Genomic DNA, 17,872 nt, shown 5'->3' with positions numbered 1-17,872 from the left:
GTTTGCTGTCACCAGGTACGAAAATTTGTGTTTTACGAAGCCACCAAGATGATATAACCAAATTCTTTGCACAAGTTGACAGTATCTGTTTCTGTGTTGACATCAAAGGATTGTTCCATGCTTTGGGTTGTGTCCATGACCTGCAAGAGTGGCATCTCTTTATTGATTTATCAATGTTAAGCCTCAAAGCTGTTCTATTACACAATGACAATGTTCACCCTTCAATATCTGTTGACTATGCAGCACACATGAAAGAAACATACGAGAACATGGAAATGTTGTTGAAGCACATCCAGTACATCAAGTACAACTGGAATATCTGTGGAGATCTGAAAATCGTTGCTACGTTACTGGGACTGCAGCTCGGCTATACAAAGTTCTGTTGTTTCATCTGTGAATGGGACAGTCATGCCAAAGAGTCACATTATTCTAGACAGAGCTGGCCACTTTGTAAAAAGTTAGTTCCAGGACAGAAAAATGTGGCACATGAACCACTTGTCAACCCGGCAAAGATTTTTTTGCCTCCTCTTCCCATAAAATTACGACTTATGAAGAATTTTGTGAAAGCAATGAACAAAGAAGGCAAAGTTTTTCTTTATTTAAGACAGATGTTCCCAAGAATAACTGAGGCCAAGATCAAAGAGGGCATTTTTGTTGGCCCTCAGATCAGACATGATATGAGTGACAAGTAGTTCGAAAATCTGTTAGTTGGGCCGGAAAAGATTGCCTGGAAAGCCTTCAAAGACCTTGTTGACAATTACAGATCCCCACATTACATTCAGCTGGTAGACACACTTCTCAAAGCATACAAAACAATGAAGTGTAACATGTCACTTAAGATTCATTTCCTCCACTCACACTTGGACTTCTTTCCTGAAATCTCAGTGCTGTCAGTGATGAACACGGTGAACAGAACAATGGAAAAATGATATCAGGGCAACTGGAATTCGTCAATGTTTGCTGACTACTGTTGAACACTGCAACATGATGCATCGGACATTGAATACAAGCGAAAATCAGAAGCAAAACACTTTTAATTATGCTGAACTTAATAGCGTATTAAAAACATAAGCGCAATTAAATACGTTATTGCCGTTAAACAGTTAACTGTCTATTTCTCAGAGTTCCTACATGATGAAGCAAAACCAAAACTATATTTGTGCTTACCCACCAAATGCCTGTCACAATCAGCAAAAGCTTTTCAAAAAAATTGTTGTGCAATGTTACCAGTGAATATTATATGAAGTTTAACTTAAAGAGCCTAACAACCTGTGTCCAGTATTTGACATGCATTTCTCAACTAGTTGCATTTAAATATACATACCTGTTTGTGTTCCATCTTCTCCTGTAAGAATAATCTGTCCATCAGAATTTAGCGTTGCTTCTGCTAATGTTGCCACAGCTTGTGCTGCTACTTCTCCATGCAGATCAACAGTCAGTGGTGTCACTTGGTGACTCCTTGCTCCACCAATGTCTTGCTGTGATGCTACAGCTACTTCAGCTAAAGTATGAACATTGTGACTAACATCTGCTTGAGATCCTTGAATCTAAGGAAATGGTAGCAATGTAATTATTATAAAATGAATTAATTTTGCAAAAGGTTAACTTTTTTTTTCTAGCCAAGAACCAAAAAATTACTTGCAATTCACTGAGGTCAGTCTGTGTACAGAGCTAGAAATATTAAAACAAAATACTTTTTCAATCATAAAAAATCCAAATTCTATTACTGTTGCAATGTCATCACTGTGTTTAATCCAAGCAGTGAAAGGAATTGACATAATATTTTGATACATTTAACTAAGAGTACACCATCTGCATGTGGTTGTCTGATAGTGCCTAATATTGAGTTGCAGTTCCATGACTTGTATTGATGAATTTCTCTATTACTAACTTGCACAAACAAATAAAACAATTATCACTTAGTTCACAAATTACACTTTAAGAATACTGATTTCTGTGTTGCCACAGCAGATGACACTTACTGCACTCACAGCTCGAACTTGGGCTTGGGTTCCATCTGGAAGAGTTACAACAGCACTACCTGGCTCTACTTGTATAATTGAAACTGTCCCATCAGGGTTGTTGATTGTTTGTACCATTGTTGGAGCATAATGTGTTATTGGTTGAGTGTAGAGTGTCTAGAAATTAAAAAATAGGACTTTTATTCTCTTATGATATTGTTTTTCTTTTGCTACTGACTTTCTATTTTGTCAATAGCTCTCTATAGCCAATTATTTCATAATTATTTAGTTGCATCACCAATAATGAAGATAATCTATCAAAAGTTTTAATATGTCTTGTTTTATTTAGTATCTTGCTACACTACTCACACACAACAGATATGCTTTATCTAGTTCTTGGTTTCCAGACAATCCCCTTCAGCTAACAAGGATAAATCAAATTAATCAACATTCTTATAAAAAATTTTAAAAATTAAAGAATAGGAAAAATAAAGTGATCACTTGAAGGAAAATTAATTTAAATTTAAAATAAAGAAAGAAAACTTCTATTCTTCTATAAATAAATTAAAAAGGAAAAAAAAACAATCAATAGGTTTGAACTCACAAGTTCTATAGACTCATCAAATATCAAAATAAAATACAAATCTTAACATATAAAATTAAAAATCATTAACATAAATATAATTTTTAAATAACTGAGTCATGCTGTTATATGATGGTTGAAGGTTAGCATAAAAAATAATATTTGAGAGCGCATGGGGTGTCTGCCAAGACCCAGGTTTACAAAAAACCCATGGCAAACTCACCCCCTGTGCCCCAGCCAAAGCAGGATCAGCTGAGACCACAGTTCCTGCACTAGCCACAGATATTGATGTAGAGGGCACTACACTTGAACTATGACCAATCACCTTTCCCTTGTCTTTTTCCTCTTCATCATTAAAAGCAGGTAACAAATCTTCTCGTCCATGATATTTATAACAGTTTACTACAATCTGTCTTAGAGCATGAGTCCAAGAAACCTGTAGAGAAAATTAATTCATAATAGTGCAACTATACTTTAAGCACACAAAAATAATATTTTTCTATTTGTGAGTTAACAACAGTTTTTACAGAATACAATAAAATAAGAACAAAAGTTTTGTTAAGTATTAATATGTCATGAGTTATATGTTTGCAATTTGTTTTACTTTGGGTTATAGAAAAATAAATAAATATTCAAACTAATGAATTTTTTTTTCATCTAATAAATAGCAGCTTGGCTAGAAGCTATTTAATAACATTGGGAGTCAATTATCTAGCTCTAAATTAAATCTACAAATTTAAAACTTCCCATTAAATTTTAAATCCTATAATAAGATTCTACTACATTAATAGAGATATGTCCACAGGGGTCCAGTTACAAAATGGCTAATAACTCCATAGAAGTTGCATATTTTTTATTTCAATGTATTTGCCTGATAATGGCATTAGTTCAGTTTTTACACTTGGAAAAACCACATTCACTAACACACCCAGCCTGTCTGTATTATGTTAATACCAAAAAGAATATCACTCACACAAACCCAAAAGTGAATTCAGTAAGTATTTAATCTAAATATACAACTTCCGCACAATCACTCAATAAAAGAATTAAGATAATTTTTAGTTATTTCCCAAAAAGGATCACACCTTTTGTTTCTCTTCATCTTTTCGAGCATCACTGCGAACATTAGCCCATGGAACATCCTTTGGCCACCATGGAGGTCTAGTTGATTCCTTTCCCCAGCCTGGCTTACCCCGCCCTGTTGAATACTTTAACATGAGTGGAATGAAGGCACGAAGCTGAGCCTAGGAAGTAAAAGATGTTCAACTTAAAAATTTTGTTTCTTACATCATACTGCTCTGAATTAAGGGTAAAAGCTTGAAATAGAAAATGTAATTAACATAGTAGAGATGTTAATTAACAGAAATGGTGTTTTGAATTCAATAAAATCAGAAACAATTAGAGTAACAGGTAAATGAAATACATGAGAAACACTGGAAAGCAACTCATACTGACAGTAATTTGAAATTAAATCAAACAATATGACATCAGAAAATATATGCAGAATACAACCGCATTTTCAGACAACAAACATAAAACACATGGAGGCTACTTGTACTAACAGTAAGTTGAAAAAATCAATATGACACCAGCAAGTACGTAAAGAACAGAAACGCATTTTCAGACAACAAACATAAAATCTCTCCCATATACATGTTTACCAGTTAGACATTATTCCTAATAAAATGTAGAAGTCAATCTCATTACATTTAAATATACAAATAAGTTTCAAAGAGTCACTCATGAAGACATTTAAAATAATACAAAACAAATCACATGTTCCAAAATAATTTTGTTTTAAATTGGAAAGGTATATCATTGTAACGTATATGTGTTTAATAACTGGAGATGCTTGACAAAAAATCACAAAATTTCACACAGAATGTAACAGAACTTGGTTATATATTCTCAAGTTTGATATATAATACAAGGCTGTAGTTGCTCAGAAGTAGCTTAAAAAATAAACTATATTAACATGAGATAACCAATTACCAATACTGTTTACCTATGAACAGTGATTACATTGATAATAGTTATATAAATCAATTAAAATAAATACTTCAAATTATTAAAAAAATTGATTAATCAAAATTAATGTTTCTTATTAATACTGTTTTTGATTATTCAAACTATTTAAATAATAAAAGTATTGCTATTATATTTATTTGTTGTATAGAATATGTTTCTCCCACTGTAAGTATCCAAAACTAGATTTAGCATTATAAGCTTTCTTTCTGTTCTTCAGATCTTTTATTGTATCTTAAAATTTGTAGTGCATACTTGAGGGATTTACACATTTTGATTATAAAGTTGAGAAAAAAACAACCTTTAAACTCTAGATGATTATAAGAAAACTTTTATTTTACCTAACATTTTGCCATTGCAACTTCACCAGGGTCAGTACATACAACTATTTAATATTTGTGGATTATAAAACTTCTTGTAAAGTTCTATTTCTCTAGTCTGTGATAACGAGTAAACACTCATAGAGAAAAATTATATATGTAAAAAACAGCTGGCATGGGTAATGAAAGCACTATGTAGAGGAGTGAACGTTTCAACCTTCTTTGGTCATTGTTCACAAAAAAAGAAAGAGGTAACTGACCAGTAGCTGACCACATGTTTAAAGACAGTTGTGTAATTGAGTGTAGAAATGTAGAGGGCGTGCTTAGATGTTGGATATATTTATTAATATAGGTATAAAGGTCTTCCTTTGTATTGGTTTATTTTGGGCTTGAGTTGTTGTATAAGTAAGGCTTCTTTAATTTTGCATTTTTTTGTGTTTGTTTCTTTATTTAGTATTTGAGTGTTTACTATGGTTATGTTGTGTTTATTTGATTTGCAGTGTTTGAAAATGTGTGAAAGTGACTTTCTGTGTTCTTTGAATCTGGTTTCCGTTTTACTACTTGTTTCTCCAATATAGAAGTCATGGCAGTTATCACATTGTATTTTATAAATAATGTTGGTGTGGTGTTTGTCAGTGTAGGTTTTACATAGTATAGACCTTAGTTTTGTGCCTGGTTTTTGAATAAATTTGGCATTAACTGGAATGTCATATTTTGTTACTAGTTTTTGCCAAATGCTGGTTATTTTTCTGCTGAACCTGATTTGACTGGCTTTTAAATAGCAGAGAACGTGCTAAGATTTAAGAGCTATTTATACCTATGTTGGAAATTAAATTCAATTAAAATGGGAACAGGTAATCAAAAGAAGGCATATTACAGAAGCAAAAGTCAAACTGGAATCATGTAAGTCAAGAAATAAAAAGAAATCACGCATGACTGACTGACCAACACTTGGCTTTTATATATATATTTTTTATATAAGTAATAAATGACATGTGTTAGTATAATTATATATAGTTATTATTGTAACTAAAATATAATATTAGAACAACAGTGTAACAATAATAAGAATCTATACATTGTTACAGGCATGTTATGGCAGACTAGTGGAATAGAACTTTAAAAGCAGTATTATAATTTAACAAATATTCTAATCTCAAATAGTTTTATGCACTTACTCTAATGAAGCTGCAAAAGCAAAACATTGGTTAAAATAAAAGTTTTCACATAAATATCTGGAGTATAAAGGTCGTCTTTTCTAACATTATTCTCAAAATTTTGTACTTCAAGTTTGTTTATCAATGAGCCAGAATGACCTGATGATTCAGTGGAGCTGATGATTTAAGGTTCTGTTGACTTTTAGGGTCTGTTTATTTGCTTTTAGAAGAGTATGAGTACCATTGGTTTGAGAAACACTTTATGGTAAATACATAGCATGGGCATTCTCCAAATATGTAACATCAGCCAGCTCAAAGACTCTTTTAATTTCAAGTCTAACCTTAATCAACTTAATCATAAAGCCTTAATGGCCAGTTTTGATCTTATATCCCTCTTTACAGAAGTTCCAACCACTAAAGCCTGCAAGATAGCCTTAGAACTCTATATCCGAGACCCTAACCAATCAATAGACATTCCCAGCAACCAATTAGCAACCCTCATAAAATTCACCACGATGAAGACAAACTTCATGTTCGACAACGACAACTATATACAAACAAATGGCCTAAGCATGGGCAACCCAGTATCACAAGTTCTAGCCAATATTTTTATGACACAAGTTGAAACACAAGTAACTGACACAGCATTACATCCACCACTATATTGGTACAGATACACAGATGACACGATTGTGGAATTCACATCTACAGAACACACACTTAATTTTTTCAATCACATTAACTCTATATATCTCAACATTAACTTCACACGTGAACAGAAAGAAAGCAATCAAATATCATTTCTTAACCTCAAAATTACAAGAACCGATACACAATTTAACACAGAAATCCACCGAAAAATCATCCATACTGGACTGTACATTCCTTGAGACTCAGTACATGAAACAAAACAAAAACTTAACATACTAAGAAACCAAATAAAGACCGCCATAAAACTATGCTCACCAGATAAAATTAACGATGAATTAGACAAAATAAAACAATACTTCATCAACATCGATAAGTTTCCTCCACAAACTATAGAAAACATTATATGCACACACCTAGACAGAAAGAAAAATCAACCAACAAAAGTAAATATATCTCACAAATCAAAAAATCACGAAATCATATACTGCTGTAAACCATATATTCCTGACATCAGCAGAAAAATAACTAACATTTGGCAAAAACTAGTAACATAATATGACATTTCAGTTAATGCCAAATTTATTCAAAAACCAGGCACAAGACTAAGCTCTATACTATGTAAAACCTACACTGACAAACACAACACCAACATTATTTATAAAATACAATGTGATAACTGCCATGACTTCTATACTATAACCATAGTAAACACCCGAATACTAAATAAATAAACAAACAGAAACAAATGCAAAATTAAAGAAGCCTTACTTGTACAACAACTCAAGCACAAAATAAACCAATATAAAGAAACACTTTTATATCTATATTAATAAATATAATCCAACATCTAAGCATGCCCTCTACATTCCTACACTCAATTACACAACCACCTTCAAACATGTGGGCAGCTATCAGTCAGTTACCTCTTTCTTTCTTTGTGAACCTGATGAGGATTGAAGAAGGTCAAAACGTTGTTTGCTACTCTAATAGAATTTTCTCTACCCATACCAGCTATTTTTACATATATATTTTTTTACAAGTGGGTTTTCTCGTCATCACAGAATAATTGTTTTCTGTTTTCCTTAGAGGCATCAACTAGTCCAAATCACCAGATGAAATACATCCCAGTTTAAAGACTATACCCCTATACCCAACTACTTGATCCATGCTGTAAACTTCATCAACTCAAGAACCACAGACTTACCAACTAGGTACATCAAGATTTTTAACACATCAAAATCTACTGCAGAGCATATATAAATTAACTGTTTCTCTTATTTCTTTTTCACTTTAGAGCCAAATCCACCAAAATAAGGCCCTACTACAACTCTTACAACACATTACCACAGGAATTTCAGACCTCCTGCACAAGATAGCAGACCATTGTGAATTATTCCTGAAATGAATCCTGCCTACACTTAAAACACATCAGCCACAATGAAGCTACAGAAGTTACTTTTCATCCATCAAGTTTATTTTAAAATTGTTTATATAACCTAAAAGTTTTAATAGCACAATTTTTCTTCCCCTTTTAAATTTTTTGGGTATGTTCAGAACAAGTTTATTTGGTATCTTGTCTGTGAAAGTGGTTTTCTCAGAGTATTCCCATTTACCCCACAGCAAAATTTTACCTTGAACCTTGGATTCTCTGATCACAGCTCTGAAAAGACTATTCAGCAAATTAAAAATAGGGAATCAAGTTTAAATATACAAACTAAATCACTGCTACACTCTAGTCAATAGCTGACACAAAAACTGTGTAAAAACAATTTCAAATTTACTAAAAAGATTTTTTATTTTCATCTCATTGCTTAGATGTTGTTTTACCAAGTTCCAAACTCAAAAGTACAAGAACCAATACACAATTTGAAATCCACCAAAAAACTTGTCCTTTCATCATAGTCTTGGTGGTAACAGGTCTGTTTTATTTCAACATTATATTTCAACACTTCAAGCCTTGGTGGTAACAAGTCTGTTCTACTGCAACATTACATTTCAATGCTTCAAGCCTTCCACTTTTTCATAGCAACTTCTTGTTCTCAGCTGAAAATACTTATAGCTTTCCAGATGCCTTGAGAAGTTCATTTATTCATTAGTCACACTCACTTGGTGGTAACAGGTCTGTTCTACTGCAACATTAGATTTCAACGCTTCAAGCCTTCCACTTTTTCATAGCAACTTCTTGTTCTCAGCTGAAAATACTTATAGCTTTCCAGATGCCTTGAGAAGTTCATTTATTCATTAGTCACACACACTTCATATACTACTCAAGTCAACCACTTAACAAATCAGAAACCGGTAACTTTTACACACCACCAGTAAACTTTAACTAAGCTAAATAAGTCTAAGCCACTAGCTTAAAATTAGTTTCATTCATGAAAAAAATCAACCTTAATTCTGCAAGTGGGTCAATGAGAAACAAGTTTCTGAATGCCCCTGATTATCTTTCTGGCCTCTTCAAAACGTGAAGGATTTAAAATGAAAATTATTGTCAAGAAATGAATTAGAACTTATGGTACATTTTAACCCCCTCTCATACAAAGCTAGAACCCCACATTGCAAAGATGTAGGAACTGGTTTAGGTGCACTGCATGAAAACCAAGGGAACAGCAAAGTTACTACACTACTTCTGGAACATGTATGCTCTTTGCCCTTGAAATAGAAAATGAATCTAATATAGGTAGATAAAAATAATATGTACAAATGCAATTTGTCCTGAGAACTGCAATCCAGAGTAAAATATAAACATAATTAGCTATTTACATATGCAACCTTAACCAAACAGAGGAGGTTCCACAACTTGTCTTCAGTATTAGGATGTTGAGGACCAAAAAGACAGAAACTGTGAAAGGTATTCAGTTTAAAGAAGAGGGCACTAGAAGCATCATGTTTCAAATGGGGTGTACAAGAATGTTTTCATTCTTCTTTGCCCCATTTATGAGGACCAGAATAAGCTTGTAAAGATTTATTGTAAGATAAACATAGTGGTTAGCATATGTGAAATATTTTATATAAGCTATACAACCCAACCATAAGTAAACAAAGTGTCATACATCAAGCAACCAGAATTACAAAGAGAAATTTAGTTTTCAGCCAAAGTTGGACAAACTCCTAAAATCACCTAAGGAACAAGAAATATAACAAACAAAACTTGGCATTAGGGGTCCAAGGTTCAAAGGGAGGATGGAAGAGGCATAAAAGAATCACCCTGAGATCCCAAACAGGCAAATCAAAGGAATGTGGAGGATGCATGACTTGAAAGGAGCAGAAAGGGATGGAAATGACAAGGGAAAATAAAAGTAAAAAAACCTGGAGAAATAGAAAGTGTTTGAAAAGGCCATTTGGTAGTTAGACACAGTAGAAGTGGACAAGTCAATGTGAAAAATTGGGAAAAGATGAGGAAGTGTGGGAAGGTCAAGAAAAATAAAAGGTATACCACTGCCTGTGATAAATGGACAAGGAATGAGGTCTGATGGATTGGGAAAGGAAAAATGCAACACATGGATTAGTGTCTTGGCTGAAACGATGCATCTAACAAAATACATGCATGAAGACAATGTGTGGTGATAACTAAATGAATAATGTCCAACTAAGGCTGACAGAATAGGGGCTAATACAAAAGAAATGATACTGGAGGTTGTACAAATAAAGGTTGAACCAATAAGAATGATGGTTGTGCCAGCCAATATGGAGCGATAAGCAGGCTGAGAATTGGAATGGTGTGGAATTAGAACTCTGGAGAGGAGTCAAATAGTAAGCACAGAAAGAATGATATTATTCCCAGAGTTAGTGGGTGTGGAAAGTAAAACCAAAGAGAAAGCATTTTGGTATCCCAGTGGGTAGCAAAGGCATATATGAGGTGTCCACAGCTGAGAACATACCTACACCTAAAGTACAAGTCTACAAAATAAGCAGTACTAAGGAATATGCAAAATGATTAAATTTACCTGCATACAAAGTAATAATCAATATCTAACATACCAAACTTTAAACACTGATGACATGAAACACTTAATTCTCGAATATGTAAATACGGATATATCCATACAAAGGAGAATCCACAAACAGATTTAAGGAGCTAGGAAAATGACAAGCTAAAACCACAATGTGATGACTGTGGACTCAGAAAGGAGATCCAGGATTTGAAAGCAGAGAAATCAGGAAGTGGTGCCTTGTTGTTCAGTGATATAAGTAGAGATGTCAGTACATACCATAATCATTCTTACCCACAGAAGAAGAAGTGAGATATAGCTCAATGAACCAACAAAGGCTCAAGAGCAGCGATACAGAGAGAAGAGTCCTTGATTGACCAGAAATCTTCTGGGAGCTGAGGAAAGAGCCACAACTCTCTAAAGATGAGTCTATGAACCAATGCAAATTCCAATGTGATGAAGTAAACAGCACCCATGCTGTCATTTAGTTTTCATCCAACCACCAAGCCAAGTTGACTTTGATCGGTGAAGGAAGGGTAAAAAGTGGTCAAAGGGATTCAAAAAGAAGTTCCACTGATCTAGGATTGTCCACCGAAGAGAATGCATACCCAATGAGATAGAACATCTTGGGCTGTAAAAAATGTGAGATGAGGAACTTGTGAGCTGCCTGCTCCAAACCCAAAGTCAAAAAGGAGAAGGCTGGGTCATGCTGAAGTTGAAATAAAACCACCAGAAATGAATAAGGTATTGAGTTGGGATAAGAAGAAACTTCCTCACTGTGATCAGGAATCCCACCCATGCTGCTTTTTGTAGGAGCAGATAAGTGTAGTTTCTGGACTGTGAATGGGTAAAAGAAAGTAGGTGCTATTCATCCATAGGAAGAATAGTGCAATGACTCAGAGAAGATGTCTGATAAAACACTTAGTGTCAAAGTTAGTGTTACTGAAGCACTCGAATTAAAACAATAAATAACTCTAGATGATGTGGTTACCTTGACAAAGAACCTCAAATTGTAGATTATGAGGAGAAAATGAGGTTTAAAGTATTATGAACATAGGAAAAAAAACTTATTCTGTTATAACAAGGAATTATATATTACTATTAGTAATGATACATAATATACAAACTATCTAAACATACCTAGTTAACAAAGTACTTGTAAATATCAAACAGACAAACCATCATAAATTTACCTAGTTTACAAAGTATGTAATAAAAATGAACATGCAAACTGACTCAAATTATCTAGAAACACATTAAAAATTAATATCTACTTTATAATTCATCTAAATTAACCTAGACATCAAAGGACACAAAAATTAAGATAAGGCACATAGTTAACAATGATGAAAAGAAAAAATTATTCAGATATTACAATGAATTAGATTACTAGTAGTAATGATATGTAACTTAAAGCTATCAAACATACATAGTTAAGATAAGGTATTTATTAATGACAGACTAACAAACCAATCAAATTTGCCAAGTCTACAAAGCACACAATATTATAAAATTTACAAAATAATTAAATTTACCTAAAAACAAAGTAATAATCAATGTCTAACTTGCCAAAATCCAATCACTGATGACATGAAAACACAATTTAAACATACCTAGTTAAAGTGCTTATCAATAAACTAACAATACCACAGTCTGAATTTCCAAGTAACGTAATATTAACAAAAGGATAAAATGATTAAATTCACCAAAGCTATAAAGTTATAATCAATATCTAACTTATCAAAGTTTGAGTCTGATGATATGAAATAAGTAATTCTCCCATATGTAAATAAGAAGAAAGCCACATAAAAGACATCTGAGCCATGCCTACCACAGACATATCAACCACATGTGAAGTGTACATATTGAAATACTTACCTCAAATACCCTGGGAGAACTGGAAGCAATAGGATGAAAAGGAGAGAAAAACAATTCTTTATGAAAATGAACGATGTGGCAGTACTGTAACTAGTGGAAGATGAAGACTCCTGAAGAGGTGTAGAATATGATAGATTAAATTAAGGATGTGCCAAAAAAGAGAACCTAAAAAGTCTTCTCACAGACTGTTTTCTTCTTCAGAAACATTGTCATGTTGAAAGTAGAGTAAACTGCCAAACAAACATATGAATCTAGCCCTCTGTGAATTAAGACCTGTACCTATTTTGCAGATAAATTCAAACCCAATTTCTGGAAAGTCAGATCAGTAGCTTTTCTGACTGTAATGGGAATTTTTGTAGTTGATACACTGATAGCAAATTTATATTGACGTCTCTTATAATTAAGTGACTAGAAATAAATGAAAAAGGAAATTTTTGAAGCAATTGAATACAAACACAGTAAAATAAAATTGTAGAAAAAAAATTGAAATGGCAAAGAAGCACAATCATAAATGGTGCCCACACATGAATAACATACACATCTAAGTAATGTTGTGCCATTAAAGAGATTGAGGAATTAGTGGGAATAACTGAGGGAGCTAGCTTCACCAATATGGGTAGTAGTACTACTCATGGAAAGTAGGCACATGATATGTGCATGGTCAAGAATGAAGCAAAATGTATAGGGCATATAGATTGGTGCACTAAGTGCAAAAAGTTTTAGCAATGCTTAGAGGGCAGATAGAATACTCAGATGGAGTGGAAGTAAGACCATATCGGAAGATTAAATTAGTAAAATCCGTGCTAAACTTTTTTCAAATTCTATACATATGTAGTTTCATTGTGGTAAGTAAAAGACAACTTGAAAACCATATATATAACACACAGTCCACCATTATAAGTTTTGATATCAGTTCTTTGGCATGATTAACCCTTTCACTATGCACTTGGTATAAAATACACGAGTTCATTTACCCATTTGCATATGTTAAGTATTTGCACTATAAATTTTCATACTGCAGGTGTATATTCAGAAAACTTGATATACTTTTGGTAAAGATTACAAGTCAGATTTTTAATGAAATATTTTTACTGAAGATTTATTTGTGAAAATAGAGTCTGTTTTATTACTAGTTTGATGCAAAGTGATTTCATGTTATGATTAAGTAAACTATTCTTCATCCTAAAAAGTTCAAATATTATTTGTGTAAGACCAAAAACTTTTGTTTTCAGTAAGATTTGATATTTTGTTTATTATTTTCTATACTCTAACTATGTGGGGTCTGTCACTTGATCAACCTCATAACCATCATAAAAAATTTAGAAAATAAATATAAATTATGATTTTTCATGTTGGAATAACTACATATCATAACAAGAAAATACAAATGTTTAGTCTAAGCAGCTTATGTCTCATAATGCTATATATTTAATATATATATACACACACACACACTTTTTATTATTATTATTATTATACTGATCTTCCAGTCATGCCTAGCGATCATTAGATGGCTTGTACTGACACGATGCACATGCACTCATGTTATGTATCCAATAATATAAAACTGATCTTTAGTTTTCCATGTCTTGAGTGTTTTAGTGGACTAGTATTTTGTAATATACAATCACATTTCAATTATTATACATTATATATGTATATAGATTATCACTATTTAGAAATAAATTATTAAATTTATATTTCTTAAAATACAGAACAATAAATCTAGAAGTAAAGCAAACAATTATCTCTTTTTCACTATGATACCTTTGAACTTGGTTGCTGCTGGATATAAGTTGCTAAGCCTTTTAAATTTTCATATGTGGAGGATATCAAACAAATTTTTTAAGGTATTATATATATATATATATACAGTTGAATAACTAAAAAAATCTTAAATAACTACACCAATACCATAGAATTCCACTATAATTTATTAAGCTTAGTAACTATAATGTATTTAGATTTTAAAGATAGAGATCCAACCTACATTAATGAAATGTGGTTTTAAAAAATGTAGTAGTCTTTTCACAGATTAAAATGACTGAGAAAAAATCACAAAGAGGACATTCTAAGCTGTCATTTGGTTACTGACATGTCATATATTGTAGTAAGAGTATATAAGGACCATTTTAAAATATAGAAAAAGTTGAATAGGACCACAGCATTTAATTTAGTACATAAGCCTTATCTCAGCAAAATAAAAAGATATGAGCTTTTTATTTTATATTCTATAACTTAGTATTTTGACATCACAAATATCTAATTTTAAACAGTGCTGCATTCAACATACCACATGACTCACTAAAATCTGTATTTAAATGTGTTATTTTATATTACTTTTAAATTAAGAAATCAACTCATATATAAAATTAAAGTTTGAATTATAATCCACAATTTAATATAAAACTTATTGATATAAGTTCTTAAAATAGTAGTTCAATAAAATTTTGAATGCAAGTCAACTTGCAAGATTACATGGCATTTGACCAGTGACCCATTGTGAAAGGTTAATTAGACAGTAATTTATATGTCTGTTATGATTTTATTTATGTTATTACACACTGTGTGATCAGTTGTCTACCACAGTTGGGAAGAAACAGATAACAAATATCTTATCCTAATGTATAATGTAAGCTAAATACATTCATTACTTCAATTTAACAAACCTTCAATATTTTACTAGCATCAATGTATTTTCACCATTTAGCATCTAACATCAAATTTAAATATTTACCTGTGTCATCTTCTCCACTGGTGTAGGAATTCCATCTATAACCAATGGAGGAAGCTCATGCATGGTCAGATCATCTGTATGTTGAGGTGGAGCTTGCTCAGCCAAGGCTGATTCTAGTTCTTGAATAATGACCTGTCGACAATTTCTAATCTGTGGAACCAAATACTTATAATTCAGTTTCTTTCTTCAGGCTTTTCGACAGTTAGAGTAAAAACTAATTTATCTGATAATATATACCACAGTCACAGTAAAATAAACACATTATTTACTGAACATGCAAATAGTAAGAATTTCAATTTTTATTGAACATTTGTCTCAAACATTATGGAGCACTGCCTAGTATCTTAGACCCATTATACTAAGAAGAAAACTACTATAAAAGCCATAACAAAGCTTCCTCATTTCACTCAATGTTTTGTTGAAGTCATGAATTAACCAAGCAAGCTCAAGTCACTCCAAGTATTATAAACTATATCTGTGTTTTCATAAGGTAGTTTATCTCTTCAATGACTACATTTAATTCACCTAAAGATGGGCTAAGTTTAGTCCAAAAGCTTGGGTTTCAAATGGCCATGGAGGAGAAGTTTTCAGTTCTCATTTACACCTTTTTGTATGAAGCATTTTCCTTATTTAAATAGAAATCAGTTTTAGATTAGTAATTTTAGTTTCGCATGCAGGGCTTACCCTGGACTAAATTTTTCTGTAGCCAGGCTATTAGCCAAATGATTTTTTTGGTAGCCAATTTTAGCCAGTGTTTTAGCCAGATAGGTTTGATCCATATCCAACCCTCCAGCCAGTCACATACGATAAGACAGTCAAAGAATAAATGACAACTAAGTTCTTATCATACATTTTATTTCAATGAATTTATCATTTATCAAATTTATTATAAAACAACAGTTTCACAGTTACAAAGTTCAATGTTTTTCACACACAAATCATTACAAAAATGACATGGGAAGAGGAGTCACTAAATTAAAAGTAACTGTTATTACATGCTGCTAAACAGGGATCTCTCTAGACTTGCAAACAAGGGAGAAGTTTTGCTCTAATTTTACAAAATTATGGAAAAGTTTACGGTCAATAGCATTCTATTCTTCTATAATATAATCTGTATAAGATGACTTTTCCTTGAGCTTACGAAGGGTGAGGTTTGGTCTGTTTTGGGAGACCACTTCTCCCAAGTCACTCTAGTGAGAGCCCTGCTTAATAAAATATATATCATCACTCAAACATCACCAAACTAAACTTGACAAGTTTCAGTAACATTCATGCTGAAAATCTGAACACAAATTCATGACAAAATGAAAATATATATTTGCCTTGAAGCATGTCATTTTGTTGTGCCTTAATACTCATTTACAGTTACAACTGGTGCCTTTGTTTCAATGATTACATTAGAATACGTCTGTTCTTTTTTGTACTCCAGACCTTAAAGGCACGTTTAAAATAAAAATTTCCAGTGTTTGGACCATCTATTGACAGACACATGATATTTTCCAGGTTTCTAGTACTCGGTGAATTCCTCAGACACGTTTTTATCAAATTCTGCTTACTAAAACCTCTCACAATCAGCTGTTGAAACTGGAGCTACCAGCAGTCTATCTGCCAGTTCTGCACTCGCAGGAAAGGACTCTCTGTATTTTACTGCAAAATTGCAGAAACTTTTAATGTCTGTTACAGACTTGCTTCCACTTTCAAAAGTAGATCTAGCAAATTTTGAAAATGATTTCAATTCTTGTTTTGTTCCCTCGTGGCCAAAGGTTGACAAATAATCATTGATTGTGTCAATGTCTGCTGAAATGTCTGCGTCTTTGAGCAGTGGGTTGAAGAAATTTGTGAGGGAAGTCAAAATAGCTGCATCATCATTATCTGAAAACCTGTCATTCAGACTTCTTATCATATTTTCTGTGAACTTATCACATATATTTTCTGCCTCAGACCTTTGAACTGCACTGTCTCTTATGGTATGCCCACCAAACTGAAAAGTGTACAATCCATCTGAATCTAACTGAGGCTCAGCTGGCACCTCATTCAGAAATTTTGACAGCATTTCACCAGATTTGTTTTGTTTCATTTCCTCCAGACACTCAATAGTTGAAGCAAGCAGTGGGTGAACTTCAGAGAAATTAAGATTTATCCTCTGAAATGTTTTTGACAAAATGACTAATGGCTTCAAACAATCAGCCAGCTAATGTGACACATACAGAAATTTGAATGAAGTGATGGGTTTATACAAGCTAAGAGCTTTACCAGAGGTCTCTTCCATAAATACAGACACAAGGCTGGAGTAGTTGGAAAGCAGTGCATCTACTGCACCTTCAAAACTTAACCACCTGGTGTGAAAGATCTCTTTAAACCTCTTTTCTTCTGCATTGATAATGCTCTGCACTGCAGTCAAAGTTGCCATATGTTTTGGCGAGTACTTAAAAAACTTAAATATGGAATTCATAATATCCTGGTACTTGACAAGATATGGTATGCTGTCAGCTCCTGTGGCACAACTCAAAGCTAGTCTGTGTGTGATACAATGTGTGGCTAGGACACCTGGTACAAATTGCTTTAGTCTAGTAACTACTCCAGACTTTGACCCAACCATCACAGCAGCACCATCAGAGCTGACACTAC

General features: G+C 32.8%; 1 protein-coding gene across 5 annotated transcripts in view; it reads right to left on the bottom strand.

The window, feature by feature from the left end:
- The window catches only part of LOC143234854 (nuclear respiratory factor 1-like), a 55,008-nt gene that overhangs the window by 8,573 nt on the left and 28,563 nt on the right, over positions 1-17,872 (bottom strand). For 4 of the 5 annotated variants that reach the window (XR_013018833.1, XR_013018834.1, XM_076472532.1 and 1 more), the window contains exons 6-10: positions 15,245-15,394; positions 3,630-3,788; positions 2,768-2,980; positions 1,983-2,138; positions 1,325-1,547 (exon numbers count right to left, since the gene is read on the bottom strand). Coding sequence is in view for 3 of the 5 variants with exons in the window: in XM_076472532.1 (XP_076328647.1) it covers positions 1,325-1,547; positions 1,983-2,138; positions 2,768-2,980; positions 3,630-3,788; positions 15,245-15,394 (901 nt within the window). In the remaining 2 variants the exon portion in view is untranslated. The remainder of the gene's footprint in view (positions 1-1,324; positions 1,548-1,982; positions 2,139-2,767; positions 2,981-3,629; positions 3,789-15,244; positions 15,395-17,872) is intronic. The other variant, XM_076472534.1, reaches the window with a different exon arrangement.

The sequence above is a fragment of the Tachypleus tridentatus genome, chromosome 12 (genome assembly GCF_004210375.1).
Source record: "Tachypleus tridentatus isolate NWPU-2018 chromosome 12, ASM421037v1, whole genome shotgun sequence".
Taxonomy (NCBI): domain Eukaryota; kingdom Metazoa; phylum Arthropoda; class Merostomata; order Xiphosura; family Limulidae; genus Tachypleus; species Tachypleus tridentatus.
The sequence above is the reverse complement of the archived record's forward strand: the minus strand, read 5'-3'. Positions and strand labels throughout refer to the sequence as shown.